At 40.0% G+C, this 12,670-nt stretch overlaps 1 protein-coding gene across 2 annotated transcripts in view; it reads left to right on the forward strand.

Moving 5' to 3' along the window:
• LOC128470678 (myosin-10-like) overlaps positions 1–12,670 on the forward strand; it is a 211,148-nt gene that overhangs the window by 169,355 nt on the left and 29,123 nt on the right. For both annotated transcript variants that reach the window (XM_053452577.1, XM_053452578.1), the window contains exons 29-37: positions 1,022–1,228; positions 1,875–1,979; positions 2,656–2,808; positions 4,116–4,364; positions 4,531–4,743; positions 4,853–5,065; positions 8,431–8,592; positions 9,295–9,423; positions 9,818–9,906. In XM_053452577.1, the coding sequence (XP_053308552.1) occupies positions 1,022–1,228; positions 1,875–1,979; positions 2,656–2,808; positions 4,116–4,364; positions 4,531–4,743; positions 4,853–5,065; positions 8,431–8,592; positions 9,295–9,423; positions 9,818–9,906 (1,520 nt within the window). The remainder of the gene's footprint in view (positions 1–1,021; positions 1,229–1,874; positions 1,980–2,655; positions 2,809–4,115; positions 4,365–4,530; positions 4,744–4,852; positions 5,066–8,430; positions 8,593–9,294; positions 9,424–9,817; positions 9,907–12,670) is intronic.

Raw genomic sequence — 12,670 nt, forward strand, 5'->3', positions numbered from 1 at the left:
AAAACACAAAAAAGTACCACAAGCTTTGACAAAGACTGATAAAATTAGCGCATTGCAAAAGTTAAATTACTAGCTTTCAAAACATAACCTAGGATGTCTAGTTTTCAAAAAGATATGGTTTGATGGAAGTAAATTCAGTTGGCTTATTCCCCTATAACTTTGCAAAATAGCATAAACATTTCTGAACTCAAGATCAATATTAGAATCTGTTTAGCAGTTTTTTTTATTAGCCTTTGTAGATGAATAAAATATTTTATAAATAAGTCATTAAAAGTGGTGTTTTTTATGTTTATATATTTGTTGCCAACTAGGCAGACGGTTTTTGTTTTTTTTGTATGCACTGTACAGCCAATATACTGTATGTGCAGCATGCTCGGACCTGTTTGGTAGGCTTGATTTTACACATTTGTGTTATTTGAGCCTGGGACCATCTTCATATAACTTCTCATCATTTCTATACCAATCCTTTATTTCCCCATCATCTTAATGCCCTTCCTATAGCATGCCCCCTTAATATTTATACAATAGTCAACAATACTATTTATTAATTCACACAATTGGAGTGAAAATTGCTTGTCTGTGCCATCTCTGCCCCCAAACCGCTTGCTTGTGTCCTATTTTTTTGCCTCCAAAAAAGCTTGCCTGTGCCTTGTTGCCCCAATCAGCTTGCATGTGACCCCAAACAGCTTGCCAGTGCAATTTTTGCAACTAAACTGCCCGCCTATGCCATCATACCCCTTAAACATGTCTGTGTCATCTTTACTCCTAGATTGTCAGTGCCACAAACAACCTTTCTTTGTCATATTTTCCCCCAAACAGCTTGTCTGTGGCATCTTTGCTTAACAGTGCCTCCAAACTGCAAAAAAAAAACAGCGTACACGGCTGTGCCAAAAGGGATCAGTAATAATTTTCACTTTATGTCACCGTATTTCAGTCTGGTATTTAGTCAAATTCTGAAAATGTTTTACTGTTTGCAGACATAATCAAATTTTCCCTTTCCTCATGCTTGCTATCTTTTTAGTTCAAAGTGAATCTGGAGAAAGTGAAGCAGACTCTTGAGAATGAGAATTCTGATCTAATTAAGGAAGTCAAGACTCTACAGGCAGCTAAACAGGACTCAGAACAAAGAAGGAAAAAACTAGAGGTGCAGGTATCTGAACTTCAGATCCGAGTCAATGAAAGTGAAAAAGCCAAGTCGGAACTTGGAGAAAAAGTGAATAAATTTCAGGTAATTTGTGTAATCAGCAGGATTTTTATTGGTCATGGTAGCTTACATGTAATTACGAAAAGTTATTCAGTTATTTATTTTGTAAAAACGAGTCTTGTATTTGGCATGTTCTTTCCTCTCTGTTATTTGTAAACCATAAAACAAATGTAGTATGTTTCTAACATAAATTAAGACCAGACAGTCAAAATGGGTAAATTACTTCTTGAAGACTATGTGGACCAACTATATAGGCAACCAATTGCTTTACATTGAAAACACAATGAAAACCCCAATCTCCTAGCTAATCAGCAGTATACTTAAAAGGGTGAAATATACAGAGTGGTTAAGGGTAGTTAATTTAATGAGAAGCCTCCACTTCCTATGTTAACCTATTGAAAAAATTGAAACGCTTTTAAGTTGTAATGTATATGAATTGGGAATTTACATTGTAAATTGATCAACTGGTTGTATCTGATCCACCCATTTAGTTTGTTTTAAGAACACTTAAGGATATATCAAGATAATAAGAACACATTTCAAGGATTGTCATATTATATTAACAATTAAAATACACTTTGTATCCTTAAAATAACAGAAACATACAAAACAGTCAATGCTATTCTGAAATCATGTTCCCCTATTAACTTCATGATTTTTGTTTTGGTAGGCTGAGTTGGATAGTGTGTCCAGTTCACTAGGTTCAACAGAAACAAATGTTATCAGACTAACTAAAGATCTGTCAGTTGCACAATCACATCTACAAGATACCCAGGTAATTTTTTTTTGCGTTGCTGTTCAATTCACACATATCTATGTGTATAATTACTGTATTTGCTCGGTTTTAAGATGAGGTTTTAGCAGGGGGGTTGTCTGCGTGCATAGCACGGAGACGTCCACCAGCTGCCCCCACTTGACACCAAGGAGTCTGGAGCACAGGGGACAAGTCTAGGGATGCATCGGTAAGTCGAGGGGGGGGCATATAGGGGTATAAGGTATATCAGGGAGGCGGAGTGAAATATAGTGGGGTATAAGGCATATAGGGGGGACAAAGTGGCATATAGGGGGTATAAGGCATATCAGGGAGGCCGAGTGGCATATAGGGGTTATAAGGCATATCTCGGGGGCAGAGTATCAAGCCACGGGGCTGGTTTGCAAATAAAAGTAAATAAAACCAAAAATGTATTTTTCTCATAACTTTTATAAAAAAAATAGTTTACATGTAAATTAATATTTACCAGTAAAACTGTTTTTCCTTTAGTCTTATGTAGGTAGTCTTATATTCAGGCTTTCTTTTTTCTAAATTAATTTTAAAATGTTGAGCTGTCGTTTTATAATCCGGGTCATTTTATAATCGAGCAAATTCGGTACATCTATGTCACATTCTCATAGATTATATGCATTTACTCATATATGATACGGTGTAGAAATCTCTTTCCCTGTAATTGTAGGAGTTGTTACAAGAGGAGACTAGACAAAAACTAAACCTAAGCTCCAGAGTAAAGCAGTTAGAGGAAGAGAAGAATAACCTTTTGGAGAATCTGGATGAGGAAGAGTCAGCCAAGAATCAGCTCAACCGCCAATTTCAGGCTCTACAGCAACAGGTAACATACCAATGCATACAAACACCAGATAATCCATCAATATGCCTTGGAAGATGATTCAGCAGAGTTCCATGGGCAATAAATACTATGCACAATTTAGCTGATACCATTACTGGCGCAGTCAATATTTATAGCATACAGGGCCGGCCGAAGACTTAACGCCGCCTGGGGCGAAGTTTAAAATGCCGCCCGGCATTTTAAACTTCACTGACGCCATTATCTACCCCCCCCCCCCGGTACTTACCTTTAAACAGTCCTGCGGCGAGTCTCCCTGCTCTGCCACGGTCCCGGCTTGTAATGCTGAGCGCCGGAAATTCATGTCACTTCCGGCGCTCTGCATTACAAGCCGGCACCGAGACCGAACAGGGAGACTCGCCGCAGAGGAGAGAGAGAGGGGCGCCGAGCGGGTAAGCGAAAACCACTCGGTGCCCCTCTCTCTCTCCTCCGCTTCAAAAAAAAAAACACTTGGGGCGGCAAAGTGCAGCCCCTTCTAAAGTGCCGCCTGGGGCAATTGCCCCAGTCGGCTCCATTGTAGGGCCGGCCCTGATAGCATAGTTGTATTATGTATAAGTAATAGGACAATTGTTATTAAATTTATTATTTCAGTATAATATAATACAGTAATTTAGTACTGAAATGTATTGAAAGTCACTTCATGGATGTACAATGCCTTAATGAGAAGTTGGCTCACATCATCTCTGGGAGAAACTTTACAGGGTTGGCCCTTCATAATGCTTAATTAAGTTGATGGATTGAACTATCCTGCATATTCACTTGCAAATTCCCTCTTTGTTAAATAAACACCAATGTGTTATATAACTAGAATCATTAATAGCTTTGGAGTTTTATGTAGAATATAAGAAGTACAGATATGGTGTAATATTAGCTTTTATTACATAAGTGATTGGTATTAACGTCAGCATCAGATTGATTTTTGACAGCTGATAATTGAAGAAGAGCCCCTATCCTCCAATAGAACTGCTTGCTCAGCCACTCCCTTCCAGGCAACATTGCGCAAAATGGTTTGAAATGCTGGCAAAAATGATCAATGTAGCCTAGATTATTGCAACCATATTTATATTAATTGTGTATGAATGTTAAAGACAAAAGTGTTTTAATTATCACATCACATGCTTAGTTTTCCACTTTCATTTTCACTGGAAGAACCATGTGGCAAAATGAGGTAGTGCTAAGATTTTATAAACTGTATATCTCACTAGTGCTTATGTAATTGGTGGTTATTTGTATATTTCAAATACTATTACTGTGGGTTTACCAGTTGACACAGTTTTTCCAATTACCTTCAGCTTATTGAATCGAAAAAGAAAATGGAAGATCATGGAGGCTCAGTGGAAGCTCTGGAGGAATCAAAAAAGAAGATGGCTAAGGAGCTAGAGTTGATGCACCAACGCTTTGAAGAGAAACACCAAATTAGTGACAAACTAGAGAAAACTAGAAATCGGCTGCAGCAAGAACTAGACGACCTGATGGTGGATCTTGACCAACAGCGACAAATTGTTTCGAACTTGGAAAAAAAACAGAAAAAGTTTGACCAGGTTACTTTCATTTAAACCTATTATACCATTTTTTTAAGAGATACAACTTCAATGATCATTTGGCTTGTTTGTTTATACCTAGTTGTTTTACTTTTAACTAATTACCTTTACAATAAACATAAACCTATTTTAGTTTATAATAAAAAAATATTTTTCCTTTTTTTAGTTGCTGGCAGAAGAGAAAAACATTTCAGCACGTTATGCAGAAGAAAGAGATCGAGCAGAGGCTGAGGCTCGTGAGAAGGAAACTAAAGTTCTGTCCCAAAGTCGAGCCCTGGAAGAAGCTCTTGATCTAAAGAATGAATTGGACCGGCAGAATAAACAGCTGCGAGCAGAGATGGATGACCTTATCAGCTCTAAAGATGATGTTGGCAAGAATGTAAGTGCACATACAGGATTATAAAATGATTCACAATGGAAGTCAACATTTAGTTACATATTGTAAAATTAGTTAAATGTAAATAATCACTACAAACCTGTTATTTTAGGTCCATGAACTGGAAAGATCTAAGAGAGCACTGGAACAACAAGTGCAGGAAATGAAAACCCAAATTGAAGAACTAGAAGATGAACTTCAAGTTATTGAAGATGGAAAACTACGCGTGGAGGTCAATATGCAGGCTATGAAAGCACAATTTGAAAGGGACCTTCAGAATCGTGAAGATACAAATGATGAAAAGAAGAAACTACTAATCAAACAGGTGAATAGAACTGTTAGGATTTAAGATTGCTTGAATTGTTCTTGATCACAAGCATCAGAGCTGCTGGGTTGTTAATATGTTTAATCATTTATATTCTACATTCATTGTGAACATGGGCGTAGGAACCCCTAAAAATCCGGGGGGGAGATAGCAGTTTTACTGGTAGGGTATACCTGACCATTTCACCAACAGGGACTTTTATGACATTGCATTATAAAGACATAGACATTAATATGTAGTTGGCCCCCCTTTGCAGCTATAACGGCTTCCACTCTTCTGGGAACGATTTCCACAAGATTTTGGAGTGTTTCTGTGGGGAATTTTGCAACCATGCCTTTATGGACCTTGTTTTGTACACTGGGGCACAGTCATGATGGAATAGAAAAGGACCTTCCCCAAAACTGTTCCCACAAAGTTAGAAGCATAGTGTTGTCCAAAATGTATATATCACCTTCAGCTCATAAAACGTTCTACTAGATGAATGGGAGAAAATTCCCACAGAAACCGCAGTTGGACCCCACTGGACACGGCCACAGAGACTACTATGATGTATTGAAGGAACCATCTAAGACTCTTAATACGTCATGCACAGAGGAACATATCCACACACTTAAACACTCGAATAACATACACACACACACACACACAATAATACACCCCAAAACATTCCCACCCTAATATACCTAGACACATGCCCACCATAACACACCTGGAAACATACTAACATACCTATAAAAACAGATAACATACGTTATCACACCCAGACATGCATTCAAACACATCCTTCACTTACTCTGCCTACCCCTAGATTTAATACGTGGCGCTTTGTATTAGTGATGCCCTAGACCAAGTAGCACCCCGAAATATTCTGTTGTGTCCAAATGCTACATACAGTGACACACACACTCATTTTAACCAGAAATAGGCCTGGATTTAACCCTAGGTGCCCCTGAGTTAAACAGGTGTTACAGAGACATGCCTGCTCATACACACACATATGCACTGGTCTTACGCATGCCTGCCCACAAAAACACATATCTATGCTGCAATTGCCTGCACATACACACTTGCCAGTACTCACACATATGCACTACCCTTATACACGCCTGCCCAAACATACATAAACTGCTCACACACACATGCCTCCCCATAAATATACACTGCCCTTGCACATACTTACGCAGACGTATACACTATAAGACAAATACACTCCTTATATACACACAGCTGCGCACAGTTCTTTATGCTGAGCGCCAGGGCTGGGATATAGACGTCTTATCCCATCGCCCGCCGCTTAGTGACAGAGAGCACACTGGTAAGGACTGGTTAGGGAAATCCGTGATCTTGGAAAAGAAAAAATGTCGATGCGCTAAGCTAGTCACAGGCTCAAATAATATAAATGTGTAATACGAGGCCTACCAAACAGGTGTAAGCATGCAGCAAAAAACAGTGTATTGGCTGTACAATGTTCTCAATAGGGTGAGAACCTACTCTCACCTCCGCCTTGCCGTGGCGGGTGAGCTTAATTATGCTTTGGCCAATTCATATAACCAAAACCTCTCATTTATATTATGTTTATATATTTGTTGCCAACTTTATTAGGGTAAGAAGCGCAGACAGTTTTTGTTTTTTGTATACATTGTACAGCCAATACACTGTTTTTTGCTGCATGCTTACACCTGTTTGGTAGGCCTCGTGTTACACATTTATATTATTTGAGCCTGTGACTAGCTTAGCGCACCAACATTTTTTCTTTTCCCTGTTTGCACATATTTGAGGTTGTTGGCTCCTCATCAGTCTGGTTGCAGCTTGCTGTCCAGGGGTTAATGGGGAGGAGGTTTAATTGCACCTCCCCCAACACATTAATAAGGTTTTGGTAGCAGTATAAACTGCTTTGTGTGTCCACTATGTAGGTGGTGAGAGTAGGTTCTCACCCTATTGAGAGTGTGCCTTGATGTGGCGGGTGAGCTTAATTATGCTTTGGCCAATTCATATAACCAAAACCTCTCATTTATATTATGTTTATATATTTGTTGCCAACTTTATTAGGGTAAGAAGCGCAGACAGTTTTTGTTTTTTTTAAATCCGTGATCAGGGCCGGCCCTATAATGGGGCAGACTGGGGCAATTGCCCCAGGCGGCACTTTAGAAGGGGCGGCACTTTGCCACCCCAAGCGCTTTTTTTTTTTTTTTTTTTTTTTGAAGCGGAGGAGAGAGAGAGAGGGGCACCGAGTGGTTTTCGCTTACCCGCTCGGCGCCCCTCTCTCTCTCTCCTCTGCGGCGAGTCTCCCTGTTCGGTCCCGGTGCCGGCTTGTAATGCAGAGCGCCGGAAGTGACGTCAATTTCCGGCGCTCAGCAGTACAAGCCGGCACCCTGGCAGAGCAGGGAGACTCACCGCAGGACTGTTTAAAGGTAAGTACCGGGGGGGATCGTAGATTATGGCGTCGGCGAAGTTTAAAATGCCCCCCCGGCGTCGGCGGGGGGGGCGGCGTTTTAAACTTCGCCCCAGGCGGCGTTAAGTCTTCGGCCGGCCCTGTCCGTGATCTTCCCAACCAGTCCTGTACGCTGCAGCTACGTATCGGGCAGCTGTGCAACGAGGGCACTCGCCTCACTTACAGCCCTGGGGGGCTATCGGTCCCCCCCGCATGATTTCCTAGGGGGATCCATCCCCCCCGTCCCCCCCGGTTCCTACGCCCATGATTGTGAACATGATTACAACGTGTTCTAATTTTGTCACATAAGTCTTCATTACATCAGTGGTGCGTATTTCAAGGTTCTTTTGAGCAATCCTATTCATATATGGAACATAGTGGGAATGTTTGACAGAACAAGGCATGGAATTCCAGAGAACAAATGCAGCACATGTGAAGTCTCTGGAGGCGCTAGAGGGGGGGGAGTTGTAGTTGAAAAGTGAAGAGGGCAGTAATGAGAATATTTGGAGATCCCATTGTACAGCACTACGGAATATGGTGCTATATAAGACAATAATAACACACATGTATGTTTAAGTTTTGGTAGCTAACGAACATTTTTGCTTTCATTCTCATGTCATCTGTTAACCTCTTTCATTATCATCATTTTAAATATGTTTCCCCTTTTCATACCATTATTTTATTGATCTTACTTCCCACATATAGTCATGAGTTCTTTCATTCTACATCAACATATTTTTCACAAGAAACTATATTTTTCCTCAATATTTACATTGCTTACTTCTTTGGTACTTGCATAATTCTTCTAGGCTGCTTTTCCAATAGCGGTGGCTTGAAACATTGATTCCAACTGTAGGAATAGTGGAGAGAGGTAATTGTGACAAACATTAACGCACCTTAAGCATCTCAATATCAGGGCTGCTTCTTATTATAGGTACGAGATCTGGAGATGGAATTAGACGATGAACGAAAGCAAAAAGCTCAAGTTGCTGCTGCCAAAAAAAAGTTGGAAATGGACCTTCAAGATATGGAAAGCCAAATAGATGCTGCTAACAAAGGCAAGGAAGAAGCTGTTAAACAGCTGAAAAAACTGCAGGTAATCAAAATTTATGTTTTAGTGGCCTATTTTAATAAAGTGAAAGAAACTTAAAAAAGGGGATTGAAACCAAACCAATAAGAACAAATTGGAGGTGATGCTCAGAACACTCAGTACTTTAAATAAAACTGTTTGTCACACTAAAATAAAATATATACACAAAACATATAAAAGAATACCATATTTGCTCGATTATAAGACAACCCTGATTATAAGATGACCCCCCAAAATCTGAATATTAATTTAGGAAAAAAAGAAAAGACAACCCTATAGGAAAAAAGTTTTAACAGTAAATGTTAATTTATGTAAACTATTTTTTTTTAAATAAAAGCTATGATTGAGAAAAATATTTTCTTTTATTTTACAGCCTGCCCCCCAGTTATGCACATCTGCCCCTAGGCTTGCCACTCTACTACTGCTATGGTAAATCCCCCTAGTTAAAAAAAAAAACATAACCTCCATGGCAAGTGTGGTCTCAAAATAAAGTAATAAAGGATTGAAAAGGTTTGCAATCATGTTCATCTACATAAAGTTAACAAGGGTATGTTTGCATCGGACATCATGATTATTTTTTGTCTGTCGTGTAAAAATATGACCTATGAAGCCAAACAAAAAGGCTGTAATTGTCTGGATCCGACATTTTGAAATATTCCACAAACATAAGATAATTTTTGAAATAAACTGGAGATGCTTGCGTTTCAGCTCCAGCTAAAGGATATGTGGCGTGAAGTAGAGGAGACACGTTCATCCAGAGAAGAGATTTTCATCCAATCTAAAGAAAATGAGAAAAGACTCAAGAGTTTGGAAGCAGAGTTACTTCAGCTCCATGAGGTTTGTAATTAAAATAGACTAAAATGAAAAAGGTAAATGTAAAATTCTGTCTAAACAAATCTTGTGTCTTTCTTTGATAAGGTAATGGTTTTAAATATCCTTAAACATAGGTCTGCTTTTCAGGATTCTTCAAAAATTAACAACAACAACAACTTCAAGGAGCACAGACTAAATCAGTTTCACACACATCTCACAAATATAACCATAGCACAGAAACAAAACCTTAGGTGTCCAGACATATTTTGAATGTTGTTATGTGTTGATAGCATCAATGTAGAGCTATCACTTCTATATTTAGCTACTCCCATTCAATTTTTCCAAGTACTCTGAGTTTAATTTACTATCTCAATGTCTTTTGGGCTACATTCGTGTTAATTGTATATTCCTTTCCTAGGACCTGGCAGCTGCTGAAAGAGCAAAGAGGCAAGCTCAGCAGGAGAGGGATGACTTAGCTGATGAGTTGGCCAATGGTGTCAGTGGCAAGTAAGTGCATTCCTCACCATCAATGTTTTCGTTCAAATATTGTATGCACAACATATCGCTGTATGGACGTAGGAAAAAAGTCAAATGGGCAAACGTTAAGGGCCAAATGGTTCTCATGTGCTGACATACCCGAGTCACACTATTTGCCATACAAATAACTATAAAACATAATTTTATCATGTGATTTGTATTAAAATGCCAGAAAGCAAAAGTGTTAAAAGGCCCTAATAAATTAAATACATTAGACATAATGGAATCAAAACATTTGCTACTGCAAACATTTTTAGATTAAAAAGTTCCATTTTATTCAGTGGAACAAAACAGTAATCACATTATTCTTCACAATATTCTTGTAAGAAACTTTTATTTCTTTATTAATTCATGTAAACTATTTTTTTCATATTTAATAAAAGTTGTGATTGATATTTTTTTGTTTTTATTTCCTTTTATTTGCCAACCAGCCCCCCTAGTTATGCACATCTGCCCCAGGCTTGCCACTCTGCCCCATGATATGCCTTTTAACCCCCTTTATGCCACTCAGCCTCCAGATATGCCTTATACCCTTCTATATGCCACTCTGTCCCATGATATGCCTTTTAACCCCCTTTATGCCACCCTGCCTCCAGAAATGCCTTATACCCCTATATGCCACTCTGGCATATAGGGGTTAAAAGGCATATCATGGGACAGAGTGGCATATGGGGGGTTAAAAGGCATTTCTGGAGGCAGAGGGGCATATAGAGGGTTAAAATGCATTTCTAGAGGCAGAGTGGCATTAAGGGGGTTAAAAGGCATATCATGGGGCACTCTGCCTCCAGAAAAGCCTTAAGCCCCCATATTACACCCCCCCCCGACTTACCACTGCTTCTGGTGTCTGGTGAGGGCAGCGGGTGGAGGCCGCCATTCATGAAGTTAAAGGAGCCGGTGTTCACGCACCACGCCGCCCAATGGTCATGCGTCAGCTCTTCGTCCCACCCCTTTTAAGATGTGGGACGAAGTGCTGAGGCACTGCCATTGGGCGGCGCGGTGTGTGGAGGAGGCGCCCCCCTTAACTTCATTAGGCGCCGGCGGCGGGAGGAGGCGGCCTGGGTGCCACTTTCAATACTGCTTGCAGCCGCTCAGCGGCTGTTTTGAAGGTTTGTCTCCCGCGACCGGGCCACGGAGCGACCGGCCCTGGAGCAGAGTAGTATAAATCAGCACAACCTATTATTTTGCCTCATTGTTTTAGTCCTCCTATGGAAGCATGTGAGGGCTTTCCTCACACAGCAGGCATGCTCATCTTTGCTTGATGGTGACTTGGCTTTGATGATTTGGCCTTGGGTCAGCTTGCACACACAGAAAGACAAAAGTGCCAGCTGTAAGTTCCAGAATGAATGGGATGAAACAATGTCCAGATAAAATAAAGCTATCTTTTATTCACATTTTTGGACAGTAAAATAGAGCAGGATAGACAATACAGGACCAGGCTAAACACTGATAAATGCTTAGAGTGTGCTTATTCTAATGCAGCCTGAATGGTTAGATTAGATTTTTTTATGGTAGGCAACAAATTAAAACATGCAATTAAGATGCAGCTAAGAGCACAGGACTGGGCAGGGCCAGAAAATGCCCACATATGAAATATACCTACGAACATAACCCCATCACCACCTCAGCCACAGTGCTCATGATAAATATATAAAACCGTGAAAGTGAAGCACTTTTAATTAAAGTTCTACATAATTGTAGAAAGAAGAATGAAGTTATAAAGTAAAAGTACACTAAACATATTCAAGAGCAGGAGACCCAAAAGGACCAATATTAATATAATGTGTCTATTGCCAACCATTCCTGGTAACAATAGAGTATGTTAATAATTCAAAGCTTGAAAATTATATTAAGTATCCAAAAATGTATAAGCGAAACTACTCTCAAAGCTCATCTCAATTACACTTAGCAAAAATGTCTAGATATGTATGTTTGCCAACACAATTATTTTAGCCTGTGTTACATGACAGTATTTGAGTCCTTGAGGTTGCCGAGTTAAACATCCAAAACACTTGCCATTAAAAAAAAAAAACCTGGAAGAACTATGGATCCCCTCTATACCGGAGAAGGAAAAGCACATTTCTATTCTGTCTGTAATAAACAGCCTTACATGACCACTTTGTCTCTAGTTCCTTACACCTTCTCGCGCTAACTGAAACCTGGCTATCCCCTTCTAACACTGCCTCTCCCACTGCTCTGTCCTATGGTGGCCTACACCTCCCATGGGTTCAAAATGTATTTTCTATTAACTCCCCTACTCATGATGATGGTAACACCCTGGACCTTATTTTTTCGAGCATGTGCTCTCTCACTAACCTTTCTAATTCCCCTTTCCCCCTCTCTGACCACCACTTCCTTTTCTGCTCTCTAACCTTGTCTCATACTCGCTCCCTTGCACCCCAACCCCGCCTAACCAGAGACCTTAGCTCTATTAACCTTCAGAACTTCTCAACTAATTGACTCTCTCTCCAATCTCAAACATGTTGTGCCATAACAACGCTACCTCTGTCTATAACTCCACTCTCACATCTGCTCTTGAGCATGTAGCACCAGTTACTACTCACTCCTCACGACGTTCACGCTTCCAACCCTGGCACTCGATTGTATCCCGACACCTACAACGATGTTCCCGCACTGCTGAACGTAGTTGGCGAAAGTTTCATTCCATGTCTGACTTTCTGCACTATAAATTAATGCTACGTTCCTACTACTCTGCTCTCAACCTTGCTAAAGAAAC

The sequence above is a fragment of the Spea bombifrons genome, chromosome 12 (genome assembly GCF_027358695.1).
Source record: "Spea bombifrons isolate aSpeBom1 chromosome 12, aSpeBom1.2.pri, whole genome shotgun sequence".
NCBI lineage: Eukaryota > Metazoa > Chordata > Amphibia > Anura > Pelobatidae > Spea > Spea bombifrons.